Genomic DNA, 14907 nt, shown 5'->3' on the forward strand with positions numbered 1-14907 from the left:
AACCAAAGGTCAGAGTCACTGAAGTAAAATATTCAATGGTAAGAAAATGCTATTGAGACCTACCCTGGGATCTGCCATCTGGTTCTGGACACTACATACCCAGAGCAAACCGTAGTTGCTCAATAAATATTAGTCCAAAGGAAAAGCCCATTTAGCCACAGAAGGAGAGTCCACCACCACGTATGTAACACTGTGCATTTATTTACAAAGAGGTTAGAGAAACACACAGATTCTGGCCCCCCTGTGCACTGGGGAGTCACCATCGTCATAATAAATACAGTAAGTTTAAAAAAAGAAACAAAATACTGGATCGGAACAACGGAGGGTCATCCTGGACTCCCCCCACTCCCTCTCACAGAGGGTGCCACGAGATAGAAGCCATCTTCCTTCCCCTCTTCTACCCTCCAATCCTCCATATCTGTCCGGGGAGGGAGGTGAAAGAGTCTTTCTTTCTAGGTGTTACCAACTCCTACTTGACCCTCAAAACCCCAAAGTCAGTGCTCCTTCCCTTCCCAGGGCACTCTGCAGGCACCGTCTGGGTCAGACACAGAGTCTCTGACCAGGGTGCTAAGGGGGTATCCTAAGGGTCCAGGGACATGGAGGGGGGCACTTTGTGAATGAGGGGGGCCATATCTGGGCATGGAAAGGAGGAATAAGAAGGCTCAGTGAGAGAAATGAAGGGGAACAAACGGACTAAGTGTCTAAACTAAAATGGGGAAATTCAAACTGAATTACCCCTGCTGCATACCATAGTACACCCATAGTACAGATGAAGAAAGTGAGGCCCACAGAAAGGGAACTTTCTTGCCCAAGGGCTGCAGAGCCAGCAGCTGAACTGGGTCAAACAGGGCTCCTCCCCCATTCCTCCCTGTGGTGGAGGGGGAGCCTTTTCAACCAAGACTGCAGTGGATGGGGCAGTGAGGAAGGGTCTTTGGAAGCAGAGAAAATGGTGGTCTTTGGAAGGGAGGTGTAGAAGGGTCAGTGATTGGGGGTGTGATGGTGCAGAGGCCATGAAGGGGGAGCCCAAGCAAACCTCTAAACTCACACTGTAGTCATGACCTTGAGAGAACCCGAACGGAAACGCAATATCTTCTTCTTGAGCGCGTGGGAAGCCTTGATCTTCACAAAGACTTTGGCGGGGCCCGCGGGCGCCCCTACACCTGCACCAGCCCCTGGCCCGGAGGCCGCGGTGGCTGCCACCAACTGCTGCGGCCACACGAGGCCACCGCTGCCATCGGAGTCGCTGGATGCGGAGCTGAAGGCAGGCGACTCTCCCTCGCTGGCGCTAGATTCACTCTCCCCGTAGCCGACGCCGACGCCGCCTGTCGGGCCCCGGCGTCCGAGGGGCCCCAGGCGCCCGGCCGAGCACTCCGAGTCGCTGCCCGCGCAGCCATAGAGCAAACGGCGCTGAGGAGCTGACGGGGATGGGCCAGGACCCGGGCCTCGGGCGGCGGGACCGCGGGGCCGGCCTCGGCGCCCATCGGCAGCGTCGATCTCGGCCGTGGAGCGCCAGCGGCGGCAGGACCCCGCGGCCTGAGCCGCGAGAGTGGGCGCTGGACCACGGCGGGGCCGTGGCGGCCGAGGCTCTTCTCTTTCGGCTGTAGGGTACTTGGGGGGGCCCGGAGGAACCGCGGCGGCGCGGCCCAAAAGGCTGGTCTCGGACTGGGAGCGAGCGGCCTTGCGAGCCCTGGGCGAGCCCCGGCGGCCCGAAGCCTCGGTCATGCGTCCGCGGCGGCCCGCGGCCCGGGGACGCTCCCGGGGTGGGGACTGCTCCACGCTGCGGCCGCGGGTTAGTGGGGGCGCTTTGCGGCGCGCCGCGCGGCCGGGGAGGCCGCGGGTGGCGGCCTGCGCGCCTGGGATGTACTGTGCCTTCACCAGGCGGCCCTCGGCCGGGCTGTCGGGGGGCGAGGGGGCAGCGGGCGGTGCGGCGGGCTCGGGGGCCGCCTCCGACTCCCATGGCGAAGCCCAGCCGCGGCCCAAGGGGGCCGGGCTGGCGGGACGGCCCACCGCGCGCTCCACCGGGGGCTCCGGCGCGGACCGCGCGCCTCCGGGGGGCGGGGACGCGTCGGGCGGCCGCTGGCGCACGCTGTTCTGGCGCCGCGGGCCCCCGTCCGCGCCCCCGGGACTGGTCCGGGGCTGGCCCGCCCCCCGGCGGCGGCGCCTGCGCAAGAGCGCCGAGATGTAGCCGTCCAGGGGCCGCCCGGAGCCCGCGGCGTCTGGCGAGTCCGGGGGAGGACGGCTGCACGGCCGCGGGCTGCGCAGCGCCACGGCGTGCAGGGGGCTGGGCGTCAGGAAGGGCCCCGCGCGGGCTCGTCGCTCCGCGGAGGAGCAGGCCTCCGGGACCGCAGCCGTCGGGTAGGGCGCCGAGAAGGACCGGGGCACGGCTGCCCGGGCGCCCACCGCCTCGTGTGCACTGGGACTGGCGTCTCCTAGGGGAGGGAGGCAAAAAGGGAAGAGAGGCTCTCAAAGCCCTTTCGCAATGAGCCTAGGAGGGGCAAATTGCCCACCGCCTCTCCTACTCTCCCACTCCCATTAAAAACAAAACACACACACACACACACACACAACCTGCTCTCACCCCTTCTCGCACACTAGGTTGATAACAAAATCTTCACAGTGGCCTATAAGACCTTGAATGGTCTGTCCTGCATCCGTGTCTCTGACCTCCAACTCCTCTACATTTATAGGTTTTCAGCTACACTGGCCTGGATGAAGGGGCCAGTCACGCTCCAGCCTCAGGGCCTTTGTACTTGCTGTTCCTGCTGCCTGAACTACTCCTCCCTCAGGGTATCTGCTTGGCCCACTCCCTCACTTACTTTAGGGCCCCACTCAAATGCCACAGTCTCAGTGACCTCCTCTCCGGCCATATTTTCTAAAATTGGAGTTCCCTCCCCAACTCCAAGCGACACGCTGTCGTCCCCTTCCCTAATTTTCTTTTCATGGTACATGTCAATATCTAATATCCCAGATATTTTACTTATTTAGCTTGTATATTACCTATTTCTCCCACTAGAATGTCAGCTTCATGAAGACAGTGATTTTACTGCTGTATCCCTCACCCCTAGGATATGTGCTAGGAATGCACATAGTAGGGACTCAGAAACTTACTTGAATAAATGAACAGCAATTTTTGTTTACCTAATGGCTACCATGTGCCAAGTTCAATGTCTTAGGGCAGAGGCTCACTGAATAGTCAAAACTTCCCTATGAAGTAGGTGCTGTCATTAATCCCATTTTAACAGATGAAGAAACAGAGGGCCAGAAAGAAGCAACATGCTCAAAATCACACAAAAAGGGACTGTCACGGCCAGAATTCGAATCCAGATTGGTCTGACTCAGACGCTTGTGTTTAAAAGCATCCTCTTATTGTCCATTCCCTGGCTCTCGGGGGCCCAACCCCACCCACCTTACCTAGGGACTTGGGCCTCTCGCTGGCATAGATGCCCCGGGGTTCAGAGGGACCCAGGCGTCCATAGGAGCCAGATCCAGAGAAGCCACTGTCCCCACAAAAGGTCGAGGGTGGTGAGTCCGGACCTCCTGTGGAGCTGGGGTCTTCATAGAAGCCTGGATTCCAAAAAGAAGGGGAGAGACAATCAGGGGGGCCTGAAAGGGGAAACCAGGGGTGGGGAGGAAAGGAGGAGATCAAGAGGCATAGAGTGGTGAGCCTGAGAAACAGGAGACAGTGGGGTGGGGTGTCCCAGGCAGACCCCACTACCTCTAGCCATGCTTACCCGAGCTGCGCCCACTCTCCTGTTCCAGGCCCCCAGACTCCAGGCTCAGGTCTCCCAGCTGCTGGCCCAGGTCCCAGATGAGCCCGGGCAAGGCTTCCTGAGGAGGTGGGAAAAGCAAGATGGTCAGAAGTACCCCCGAGCCCTCTGCCAACTGGTCCCCTATTCTAGGAGCTCATGGGCAGGGTTTCACTTTGACAGGGAGGCTGTGATTTCAAAAAGGTAAAAGAGTACCCAAGTTCCAGGATCCCCCTCAAGATCTCTGTCCCTTCATCCCATTAGAAAGTCCTCTGGCTGTCTAACTCTAGTCCCTCATGCTGCAGTCACCTCGTTCCCTCTTAAGTGTGAGTGATAAGTCTTCAGAAGTCCCCATCCCTTGTCCCCTCCCTATCAGCTCTTCCCTCTATCTGGTGCTCATGGCCCCTTAACTTTATTAGAATGTCCCTCTTTGAGTGTAACTTCAGGTCTTCTTGCTGTAAGGGCAGTTCGCCGCTAAAAGTTGGTGTTGAGGACCTAGCAGATCTCTTAGCCATCCATTCGTCTGCCTTCTCCCAGACTTTGACTCTCCTTTCTCAGATGCTCCTATCTTCCCCCACTGCTTCTTATAACCAATGGAAGGTCCTTCTGCAAGTCTTCCTTAAGTCCTTCCTGCTGCAGATTTTTTTAAAAATAAATTTATTTATTTTTGGCTGAGTTGGGTCTTTGTTGCTGTGCGCGGGCTTTCTCTAGTTGTGGCGAGTGGGGTCTTCTCATTGCAGAGCATGGGGTCTAGGCGCACGGGCTTCAGCAGTTGTGGCACGTAAGCTCTAGAGCATAGGCTCAGTAGTTGTGGCTCAAGGGCTTAGTTGCTCCGCAGCTTGTGGGATCTTCCTGGACCAGGGCTCAAACACCGTGTCCCCTGCATTGGCAGGCGGATTCTTAACCACTGCACCACCAGGGAAGTCCCCTGCTGCAGACTGAGTCTTTCCCTCATTTGGATGACACAGGCTGACCATGACTCATAAATCTTTGCTTCTCCTCTCAGAAAGAATCCCCCCCATGCCTACTGGAAAGTCCTTCTGTGAATCTAGCCTTAGTGGTATTGTACTACAGCGGTGAACCCCAGCGGGTTCCTTTGTCCCCAGCAGGGACCACATCCTCCTCCTGCCCTTGCTCCATTCCCACCCAGAAGCCCCCATTGTCTGCTGCAGCTCCACATCCCCATGGGAAATTTCGATGGAGTCTACCCTGGATCCTTGCTGCAGGAAAAGACCATTTCCTATCAGATGTGGATAAATGAAGGTGAAAACCCTTTAAAAGGGGAGTGACTATGACGCGGTGGGGGTAGGGGCTGAAGCAACACAGATGGGGTCTCCAAGACACTAGGACTTAACCCTATTTTGGAAAACAGGGCCAGAGCCAGGAAGAGTCTCACGCGGATCTGGGTGAGGCCAGAGGTGGTGGCAGCCTCAGGCAGACGGTTGACCCTCAGACAAAAGCGGCTTGTCTGGACGGCAGGCGGCAGGAGGGAGGGAAGGAGGGAGGAGGGGCTGAGAGGGCAGACGCCCAGCCTTGCCTATTTAGGGCAGAAAGACTGGCCGGCTCCCCCGCAGACAACGCCCCCCCCCACCCCCGCCCCGCAGCTTCCTACTCCTTCGGCTGCTCTCCTGGGCCCCAGTCCCCACCCCTCCCCCCTAGAACAGAAGCCCCCGTCTGGGCTTGTTTATGGGAGGAAAGTCAACAAATCGTTCCACTTTGGGCTCCTGCCCTGCGTGTAAAGAGATGCTCGGGGTGGTGTCATCTTTGAGCAGAAGCCAGGAATGCAGCCGAATTGTGCAGCCTCAGGGGTGGCTAAAAAACATCAAGGACCTCCCCTATACCCCATAACCTGTCCCCCACTAATCATGCCCTTGCTCATGCTGCTGGGGCCACACTGGCCTCCTCGCTGTTCCCTGAACATATCACACATGCTCCTACCTCGGTGGGATGTGTTTCCCCAGCATACCCTCCTGGCTCTCTCCCTTGCTTCATTGAGATTGTTACATGCTCCCTTCTCTGACCACTCTTTCCAAAATAGCTCCTGATCATTCTGCACCTGGGTTGCCCTGCCTTTTTTCCACCATAGCAGTAATGACCTCCTGACTTAAAGTGACATATCAGGCTATTTGTTTATTGTCCTTCTCCCTAGATTGTCAGCCCCAGCCCCAGGAGGGTAGAGATTTTTGTCTGTTTTGTATACTGCTGTGCCTTCCCCCACCTCCACACGCACCCCCCCAACCCGCCCCAGTGTCTAGAACAGCTCTTGGCACAAAGTAGGTGCTCAGGAAATATTTGGGGAAGGAATGAATGAATACCACAGAATACTATACAGCTGTTAAAATGGAATGAGGCAATTTCTATATAGAACCATCTCCAAGACCTATCATGGAGTGGAAAAAGAAAAATGCAGAATGTATAGTATAAGGGTGAGTCAGAACTACCGGGGGGTCGTGTTAAAACCTAAATTACTGGGTCTGACCTACAGAGCTTCTGATTCCAGGCAGAAGCCTGAGAATTTGCATTTTGAACAAGTTCCCCAGTGACGCTGCTAGTGGTCCAGCGGGTCACACTTTGAGAACCACTGTCCATAGTGTCTGACACCTCACCCAAGAAACTGGAATTTGAAAAAAAGCAAAGCGAACTCTACGTATCGTGGTATGTAAGCTGTTTCTGCGCATAGATGCAGAACTCACACCAGGGTGACACTGGTGGTGATCACAGGGGAGAGGGTGCATTTACGGGGTCAAGGGAGGGATGAGGGGACTGGATGGTAGGATGAAGTGTTTATGGAGGCATGGCTGGGAGCCAGATTGCCAGGGTTCAAATTCAGCTCTGCCACTTCCCAGCTGTGTGACCTTAAGCAGGTTACTTCACCTCTCTGGGCCTTAGTTTCCTCATCTGTAACATGGGCATCATTCGACTCCCTCTCCTATGAGGTTGTTGTGAGGATTAAATGAGTTTAAACAGCAGTTCCTTTTAGGCACTTAATAAATGCTGGATTTTATTATTACATGAAAGCTATGAATTTCTAACAAGGAAAATATAAAATCACGTTTTATTTGTGTAGTTAGAAATAAGAGAAAAAATATATATATTTTTTCCGGTAAGTTCTGCAGGTCTAATTTCAGTTCTTCCACTGCAGGGAAGAGTAGGAGTTTGGAAGATAAACAGCAGAGGCCTCCTCTTCCCCTGTGCCTGGACCCCCCAGCACCCCCGTAGTCTACACACCCCACCCCATTTGTAAGTCTGACCTCATTTCTTCCAGCTGCAAAGGGACAAATCTTTAAAAGACCAGAAGGTCCTTGGCCTGAATCTGGCTCCCTGCCTACCCACAATGCCCCTCACCCTTTTTTTGCAAGCCCTTCAGCAAGTGGGCCTGAGGCTCTCCAGCTCAGGCAGGTTTAACATGAAATGTGGTTCGGACCCCTGGAGACCCCTTTGCCCAAACTTTCCCAGACCTTGGCTGCCCCCACTCACATGCCCCCAATCTGTGTCCAATTCCCTTTATCTCTGTTAGGAAGTCCTTCTGCAAGTCTAACTTTAATCCTTCTTGCTGGAAGGGGACCATTTTCCTTGGTGGGAGAGAACAGAACTCCTGCCCCCATTCAGGATTCTTGCCTCTTTTCTCTGAGATACCCCTAATCTTTCCCTTCATCCCCATCATTCCTATTAGAAACGAACCAACTCTGGCTTCCATCTTTCTTGCTTCAAAGGGAGTGTATTCCTGGGAGGGGGGTGGAGGAGTGGGAGGGGTAAGCTTCATAAAACAGAGACTCAGGGACCAGAAGAGGCTCCCACCCCCTCTTTGGAAGGACCCAGGAACCCCCAACACCAGAGGAGTTTATATTTAGCGCTTCTCTGCTCCTCCCTCAGTGGCGCTGTCTCCTTCCCGTTGCCTGCCACCGCCTCCTCCCTGACGCTGGGACGGAGCTTTGCCTGGAGATTGTGGGGGGAAGAGGCCCCTCCACTACCACTTCGTGGGAGAGATACTGAGGGCTGGGGGTAGACAGAGGGGCAGAGAAGGGGGAGACTGAGGCAGAGAGAGGCAGAGGATGAGGGACAGGGAGGCAGGACACAGCTGGCCCATCCGCATGCCTTCTGGAGGGGTGGGAGGTGCCTTCCCAAGCCCAGCCAGCTCAGGGTGGGGTGAGCTGCTGAAGGCCCCTACAACGCGTCTCTAACTTTGGGAGGGGGTGAGGCCTCCCACAGCTGTTTCTGTTTCCAGAGAAGAATGTGCAGGGTCCCTCTCCCCACCGGGGGTGGGGGGGGTTGGGGGGGGAGGGACTGGGCTTGCAGCCCCAGAGTCTGGCTTCAGTATTCCTCCCCATTCTCCATCTGGGGAGGGGGCAGTCGAGGTCAGTAGCAGGGAGAGCCCCCTCCCCCCACTACCTCGGCTCAGGTTTCCCCAAACGGGAAGCTCTGACCACACACAGGCTTGGGGATGGGATCAGCAAGTGAAGCCCGGGTCTGGGGCCTGGCGGGCTGGGGGGAGGGGAAGAGAGAGAGGGACAAGGATGTGGGGCAGGAAGAGAGAGAGGTGCAGAAATGCGAGAAGGGAAGGCCAGGGAGACAGAGATAGAGAGACAGAGGATTGAGAAAGACGGAGAAAGAGACACAAAGTCACAGAGATGGGGCAGTTGGGAAAAGAGTGCAAGAAACACAGGAAGAGGTCAGGAGAATTAAGAAATGGCATAGAGACGGAAAGAGGGGTGATGCTCCTTAAGTAATTCTGGAGAACTCTGGCTCATCTTCCACTATCAGAGCACCCAGGGAATCTAGAAGTCAGACACCCATGCTGCCTCAATCTACCGCCTCTTGGCTTAACCAGGGCTGTGGCCAGGTAGGAAAGGAGGGAAAGTGTCACAGAGGGTCAAGATCACCGTGGGATCCTAAGGGACTGTGAACTTCCTCTCAGCAGCAATCCCTCCCTCAGGAGGCCCGAGGATCCCCTCCCCCCCTCCCCGCCCCCTCCGGAGATCTCCAAGCACACCAGGACTTAGGGAAGTCGGGGCCCGGTATGGAGGCCGGGAGAGAGGCATGTTTGGATCCTGCCGTGTGACCTTGGGTGAGTCGTTTGCCTTCTCTGAGACTCAGGGTTTTTTTCTCTGTGAAGTGGGAACTATCACCCCCTGCCCCCCAAGCTGCAAGAAGACAACGCTCGCCAAATACTCAGCCTGGGCTTGACACATACTTGGTGCCCAGATGGATTTTCTTTGGGGAAGGGGTGTAGGGAATGGGCCTGAGGGTCCGGCGGAGGCAATGCAGCCCCCTTCCCCAGTTTGGGGGCGGGGAGGCCTGATCCCGCCCGCCGCCCCGACCCCCCAGCCCCACCCCCCTCTCCTTTCCCCCTCCTCCCTCCCCCACCCGGACGGGTGTCTGAGCATCCAGCCGAGACAGGCGGACAGACAGACACAGACGGGGGCAGAGGGACGGACGGACAGGCGGCCCCTCACCAGCTGCTCTTCCAGGGCCGCTGCGGCCCGGCGCGCCGCCGCCGCATCTTCGTCCTCGTCGGCGTCCTCCTCGTCCTCGGCCTCGGCGCCCCCCATTCCGGGCTGGGCCAGCCGCAGCGCCTGCTGCACGCGGTACTCCTGCCTCTCCCGGAGCCAGTGTAACTCGCAGAGCCCGGCCAGGCTGCCCTCCAGCCAGCCCCGCAGCCGACCCCTCTCGGGGCTCACCGGGAAGGAGAAGGCCCGGATCATGGCTGCGGCCCCCCGCCCCAGCCCGGCCGGGCCCCGCGGCCACCCCTCTCCCGGTCCCACCTCCCCGCCCCAAGAGCCCGCCTGCCCGCCCGCCCGCTGGCCCGGCTGTCACCGTCTCATCTGCATAGGCGCCCGCCCATTGGGCCGCCCACCCGCGCCTTATCTGCATGGCCACGCCCCCGGCGACAGAGCAACCATCGCTTATTGGCTGGTACCCTTCCTTACGAAGATGCTCTGCTGTGCACCCGCGCCCCCCAACGCGACGCATGCTCGCAGCTGCCTACTCGCTCTGCTTACTGGCCTCTTCGCCACGCCCCCCTTCTCACCTCCCTTTGGGCCGTGGCCATGCCCCCACGCGTCACAATGAAACAAGTCTGCCCCTTGCCCCGATGTCATTGGTCCTTGTCTCCCCTGCAGCTGGTTCCGCCCCCTTGCAGGAGAGGTCTGGCTACCATTGGACTGTCCCGCGAGAGGGGCAGGGGTGATCTATAAATAGAGAATCTGTCCCCGTGACATTTTGGCAGCTGCTTCTCTCCCCCCACCCCTCGTAACCTTCAGCTTCTGAGGCTAAGCGGGGGGTCGGAAAGGGTTTGAGAGTCGAGTGCTGATTTTGCCTGCTCTTCCAGGAAGCCTTCCCAGACATTCAGCTGTAAAAGTAGAGGGCCAAACCACTAAAAATTGGTAATCCTCCCATAAAATTGTGCTTCTGAGCGAGACCGGCTTCACGAGCACACGACCGGCTTAGAAGGGCCCCGAGCTTGGTTTAATATTCTGCTGTTACTGTCTTGAAATTCTTATTTTTTTGAAAACGGGCCTCGCATTTTCATTTTGCACTGAGCCTTTCAAATTCGGTAGCCAGTCTTACGTCTAAGAGTTTAAGATCGGTCATGTCCCAAATTCTGGAATTATAAGACCCTGGCTGTAAGATTCTATGATTCCACCCTAACAGAATCTAAGCGTCTTTTGTCTCCCAGATGCTGTGAGGCTTTGCGCTCACCATTCTACGATTCCAGGGGCCTTTGTTCTACGTTCTAAGAGGCTTTGTTCTCAGCCTTCTAAGATGCTCTGTTCTCAACGTTCTGTGGTTCATAAGTCTGAGCCTGACGTTCGTTTCCAAGGTTCCCTCCTCCCTCCCCTGGCTCCGCGAGCGGGGCTGGCGCCCCCTCAGGCGGCCAGCCAGTGTCACTACACCGAGTGTGCGTCCCTACAACCTTCAAGATTTAGCTTCAAAATTCATACCCATTTCTCAGACAGACCTTCACTCCCTAAAAGCCAGGGCCCAGAAGATCATGTAAGACCCTCCCTCTTTTATGATCCCAGGTTACCTTCCGGTCCTGAACTGGAGAGACAATGTTGGTGACTGAGAGCAAAGACTCCAGAACCAGACTGCCTAGGGTGAGCCCTAGCTCTGCCACTTTCTAGCTGTGTGACCTTGGGAAACATGCTTAACCTCTCTGTGCCTCAATTTCCTTAGCTGTATAATCGGAGTTGTAACACTGTCTACCTCATAGAGTTGTTATGAGGATTAAGGGAGATGTTTGTCAAGTGCTTGGAGTAGTGCCTTCCATGTATAAAGAGCCACAGAAGGGCCTGATAAATAAGTTAAAAATAATCTAGTGAGTCCCAAGGAGAAAAAATGAGTCTGGGTTTTAGTAGAGATAAACTTTATTTAATCCCCCTCTTGTTTTATTATTATTATTATTTACTTACTTATTTTGGCTGCGCTGGGTCTTAGTTGCCGCACGCGGGATCTTAGTCGTGGCATGCATGCGGGATCTAGTTCCTTGGCCAGGGATCGAACCCGGGCCCCCTGCATCGGGAGCATGGAGTCTTACCCACTGGACCACCAGGGAAGTCCCCCCTGCCTCTTGTTTAAGACAGATGTAGACTGTCCTTACATTACCTAAATTTACCAACAATGGGGAGATGATCAGGCTGATGAAAGGGGATATGGAAAACTCTCTCTCAAACAAGATTTTCTTAGTAGTAAGGATCTGGGGTGATGTCAGGATTGGTCTTCATCTCTGCTGTTTGTGCAAGACCAGTTGAACCATTTGCTGTGTAAAATGTTGGATCTGGAGCTGACTTAGGGGTTCTGGCCATTTGAAGATGGGTATTCCTAGGAAGACAAATAAAAAGAGAATTATTCATGGTTGAATAAGGGAGTAAAACCAAGATTTGAGACCAGAGGGCAGCCATTTAAGAGGGTTCCAAGAAGGAGGTGAAGAGAGATCCTTGGTTGGTGGAGTCAGAACAGCGGTAGCAATTTTGTGGATTTCCTTGTTGGCCTTTTCATGTTGATGACGATGATGTCTGCAGAGTTCCTGGGGATGAACCTGGAACTTCCTGGTTCCAGGAAGTTCCTGGGGTTACTTCCAACCGCAGCACACAAGTCCCTGCCCTGGAAACCCCTGAAGAGTTGTCCAAACATGGTCAGAGGCCAGATGAAATCCTTGGAGTTTACTCCCAAGCATTTGGTTTCTTATCCCAAGGTTTCTTTGGGTCCTGATGAAAAAGGAGATTACAGACATCCTGGATCTGCATGATTTCAGCCTCCACAGGATTTGGCGGATCTCTCACGTTTGTGAGGAGTTGGGTGTTTGACAGGAGAAAGAATGAATTCTGAGGTATTGACAGAATGAAGGGAAATTGAAACGCTGATAAGGGCTGCGAAGTCGCCACGAGTAAATTATGAATCACTGGGGGGCAATCCAAGACTCGTGGAAATAATTGCCTTATTTATTTGAGTGGTCAGAAAACAAATGTCGATTAAAGGTGGAAAACCAAGGAGAAGGTGCAGGGACAGGACTGGGACCATGAGATGAGTCACAAGAGGCGCGATGCCACTGACACCAAGAGACATTGTCAGTGACATCAGTTGACTCGGGATTAGTAATATTGTGATAGCTGGAAAACCCAGGTGAGTTCAATGAGGAGGTGGTTCCTGCCATTATGGTTTTATGGCATCATTTAAAGTTCAGTGATTACAGAAACTGAGTCCCGTGAAGGGGCCATTAGGGAAGTTGTATTGAATAAAAAGGAGGACATGAATCCTGATTCATAGATGGTGCAGGCAGGGAGAACTTCCTGTAACAATCGAGCACTGAGTTGGGAGGGGTCTTGGAAGGGAGTATGTGGGACAATGCTCAATCCATCTGCAACGATCCTATTTTCCAAATCAGGTCACATTCTCAGATACTGGGGGATAAGGCTTTCACATATATTTGGGGGGACACAATTCAACCCGTAACAGACCCAGAAACCACTGGAGTTGCATTTTCAGTCTTGGGTGAAGATGAAATTAATGATGGGATAAATGCGTTCTGTGGATAAGGTCTTACCTTCAGGTGCAAGGACATGTACTAAATAGTATACTTGTGGCTTACATAGTTGTAATTTGTCCCCAGATATCTTGCGTCCCTATGGGCAAGGGCACGGGGTAGATATTGAGTGGCAGTGAGTGAGCTGTTGAAATGAACAGAACAGACGAGAAGATGATCCACGTTTTGGATTAGAGAGGAACTGCAAGGGAAAACCAAATCCTTCAAATTTATACTCAGCGTCTGAGAAAAGTAAGTAGGAACTTCAGTGAGTCCTTGAGACCTACCTGTCCGTGTATATTGTTGATGTTCCCAGGTGAAAACAAAGAGAGACTGTGAATTGGGGGGTGTTGGAAGGAATAGAGGCTGGCCAGGAAGGTGTATGGATCGGGAGCTCTCGGGAACCAAGCTTTGACTATTTTATTTATAGCCTAGAGGTCTTGGACTAGCCAGTATCCCAGTGGAAACATTGGGGTTCTTCTTGGTTCCCTGACCAGGGATTGAAACCAGGCCCTCGGCAGTAAAAACGCAGAGTCCTAACCACTGGACCGCGAGGGAATTTCCAACATTGGGGTTCTTGACAGTCAAGATGGGAGTGTTGCAGGGGCTGGAGGTGGGTATGAGGAGGCCTTGAATGATGGATTGAGTGTGTCAGAGCATGTGAAGGTGGTTTCAGGAGGGACATGAAAAAGATCTATTTCCACTTTAACAGGCTCAGCCTCTGAGATGCATCCTATGTTTGCTGAGTTGGAGGCCCAAAGAGAATCACGGGTTGGGGTCAGCATATCTTGACTCTGTGGGCCTCAGGGAGAGGTTGATGGGTTTTTTTCTGGGGGGTGAGGGAGATTAGTGATCTAAGATGGACAGTGGCAGTCAGGGACTGGGAAAAATAGGCTCTCTTGTGAACATGAAATGTTAATGTTCCCAAATGATAAAATATCCCTTCCTGAAAGACTTATTGGAATAATCTGAGTAAGAAACTGTGCTGGGTAGTAAGGGGCCTAACAAGACGGACGGAGAGTGGCTTAGACACGGTGTGGCAAATTGTGGCATCTCATGGCAATCATTGCTGGGCAGGGGGCTTCTCTGGTGGCGCAGTGGTTAAGCATCTGCCTGCCAATGCAGGGAACACGGGTTCGAGCCCTGGTCTGGGAAGATCCCACATGCCGCGAAGCAGTTAAGCCCATGCGCCACAACTACTGAAGCCCACGCACCTAGAGCCCGTGCTCCGCGACAAGAGAAGCCACTGCAGTGAGAAGCCCACGCACTGCAACGGAGAGTAGCCCGCAAGAAGCAAGCCACTAAGAAGCAAAGAAGACCCAACGCAGCCATGAATAAATAAATCAAATAAATCAATTTAAAAATCATTGCTGGGCACCAAGGGAGGGTAAGGGGTGGGGGGGACTATGAGATACTTAAGGGGGTGGGGTGGCCCCTGTATCTACAAAGCCGGGGCTAGCGCGTCCATTAATGAGAATGGTCATTGCCCTCTGTGGGTTGAAGGGTGTTTATGGACACAGAGGAAAAAATCTGCTGGGAGTCCCTGAGGAGACTGAATCCAATTCCGTTTTGTATTTTAAAGCTGGACAGTCTCAAATCCAACGTCCCTTTTCTTTACAGTACCTATAGCTGTCTCTGTCAAGATTTGCTTTAGTGTTTTGTGATGGCCTTGATAGGATGGACCTTTTTTTTCTTTTCCTCTCCCGTTGTTTAAGTAGCAGGGTCTTAAACTGGATTGTGTGACTTTTTTTTTTTCCTGCATTCTCATGTTGGGCTCTCTTGGAGTTCTGGAATCAAGGCATTTCTCCAGCTAACATGGTGTTTTTCATCATGTCTCTAATTTTTGGTCTCAGAATGTTGACAAAACCCGTGGCCACGATAGAAGCGGTGTGACTGTCAAGGACCAGGCCTTTCCATACATTTCCTGGACTGGCTGTATCATGGCAGATGGATTTGGGTCTCTGTTGTCTCCACTCCTGGATTTTAGACCAGTCAGTTTGAGGAGAAGCATTCAGGATGGAGTCTAAGAGACATTTATTCCCCCATAGTATTGGCTTGGATTCTGCCTCGGAGGTGTTCTGGCTCGTTTGGAGATCCTCATTGACTGAAGTTCATTTAGCTTTTTCAAACTAAAGAGGT

General features: G+C 54.0%; 1 protein-coding gene and 1 long non-coding RNA gene across 2 annotated transcripts; one reads left to right on the top strand and one right to left on the bottom strand.

The window, feature by feature from the left end:
* Nucleotides 1-181: 181 nt before the first annotated feature.
* DACT3 (dishevelled binding antagonist of beta catenin 3) lies at nucleotides 182-9512 on the bottom strand. The gene is made up of 4 exons (XM_033845132.2): nucleotides 9200-9512; nucleotides 3732-3828; nucleotides 3412-3564; nucleotides 182-2429 (listed from the first exon to the last, which is right to left on the bottom strand). The coding sequence occupies exons 1-4, from the start codon at nucleotides 9446-9448 to the stop codon at nucleotides 1042-1044; spliced, it is 1887 nt and encodes a 628-aa protein (XP_033701023.1). The 5' UTR covers nucleotides 9449-9512; the 3' UTR covers nucleotides 182-1041.
* A 415-nt stretch (nucleotides 9513-9927) lies between these two features.
* Nucleotides 9928-14148, top strand: LOC141277162 (uncharacterized). Its single transcript, XR_012328042.1, has 3 exons — nucleotides 9928-10129; nucleotides 12856-13020; nucleotides 13894-14148. It is a non-coding gene; the product is annotated as an uncharacterized lncRNA (long non-coding RNA).
* Nucleotides 14149-14907: the final 759 nt, after the last annotated feature.

Source organism: Tursiops truncatus, chromosome 19 (genome assembly GCF_011762595.2).
Source record: "Tursiops truncatus isolate mTurTru1 chromosome 19, mTurTru1.mat.Y, whole genome shotgun sequence".
Lineage (NCBI taxonomy): Eukaryota > Metazoa > Chordata > Mammalia > Artiodactyla > Delphinidae > Tursiops > Tursiops truncatus.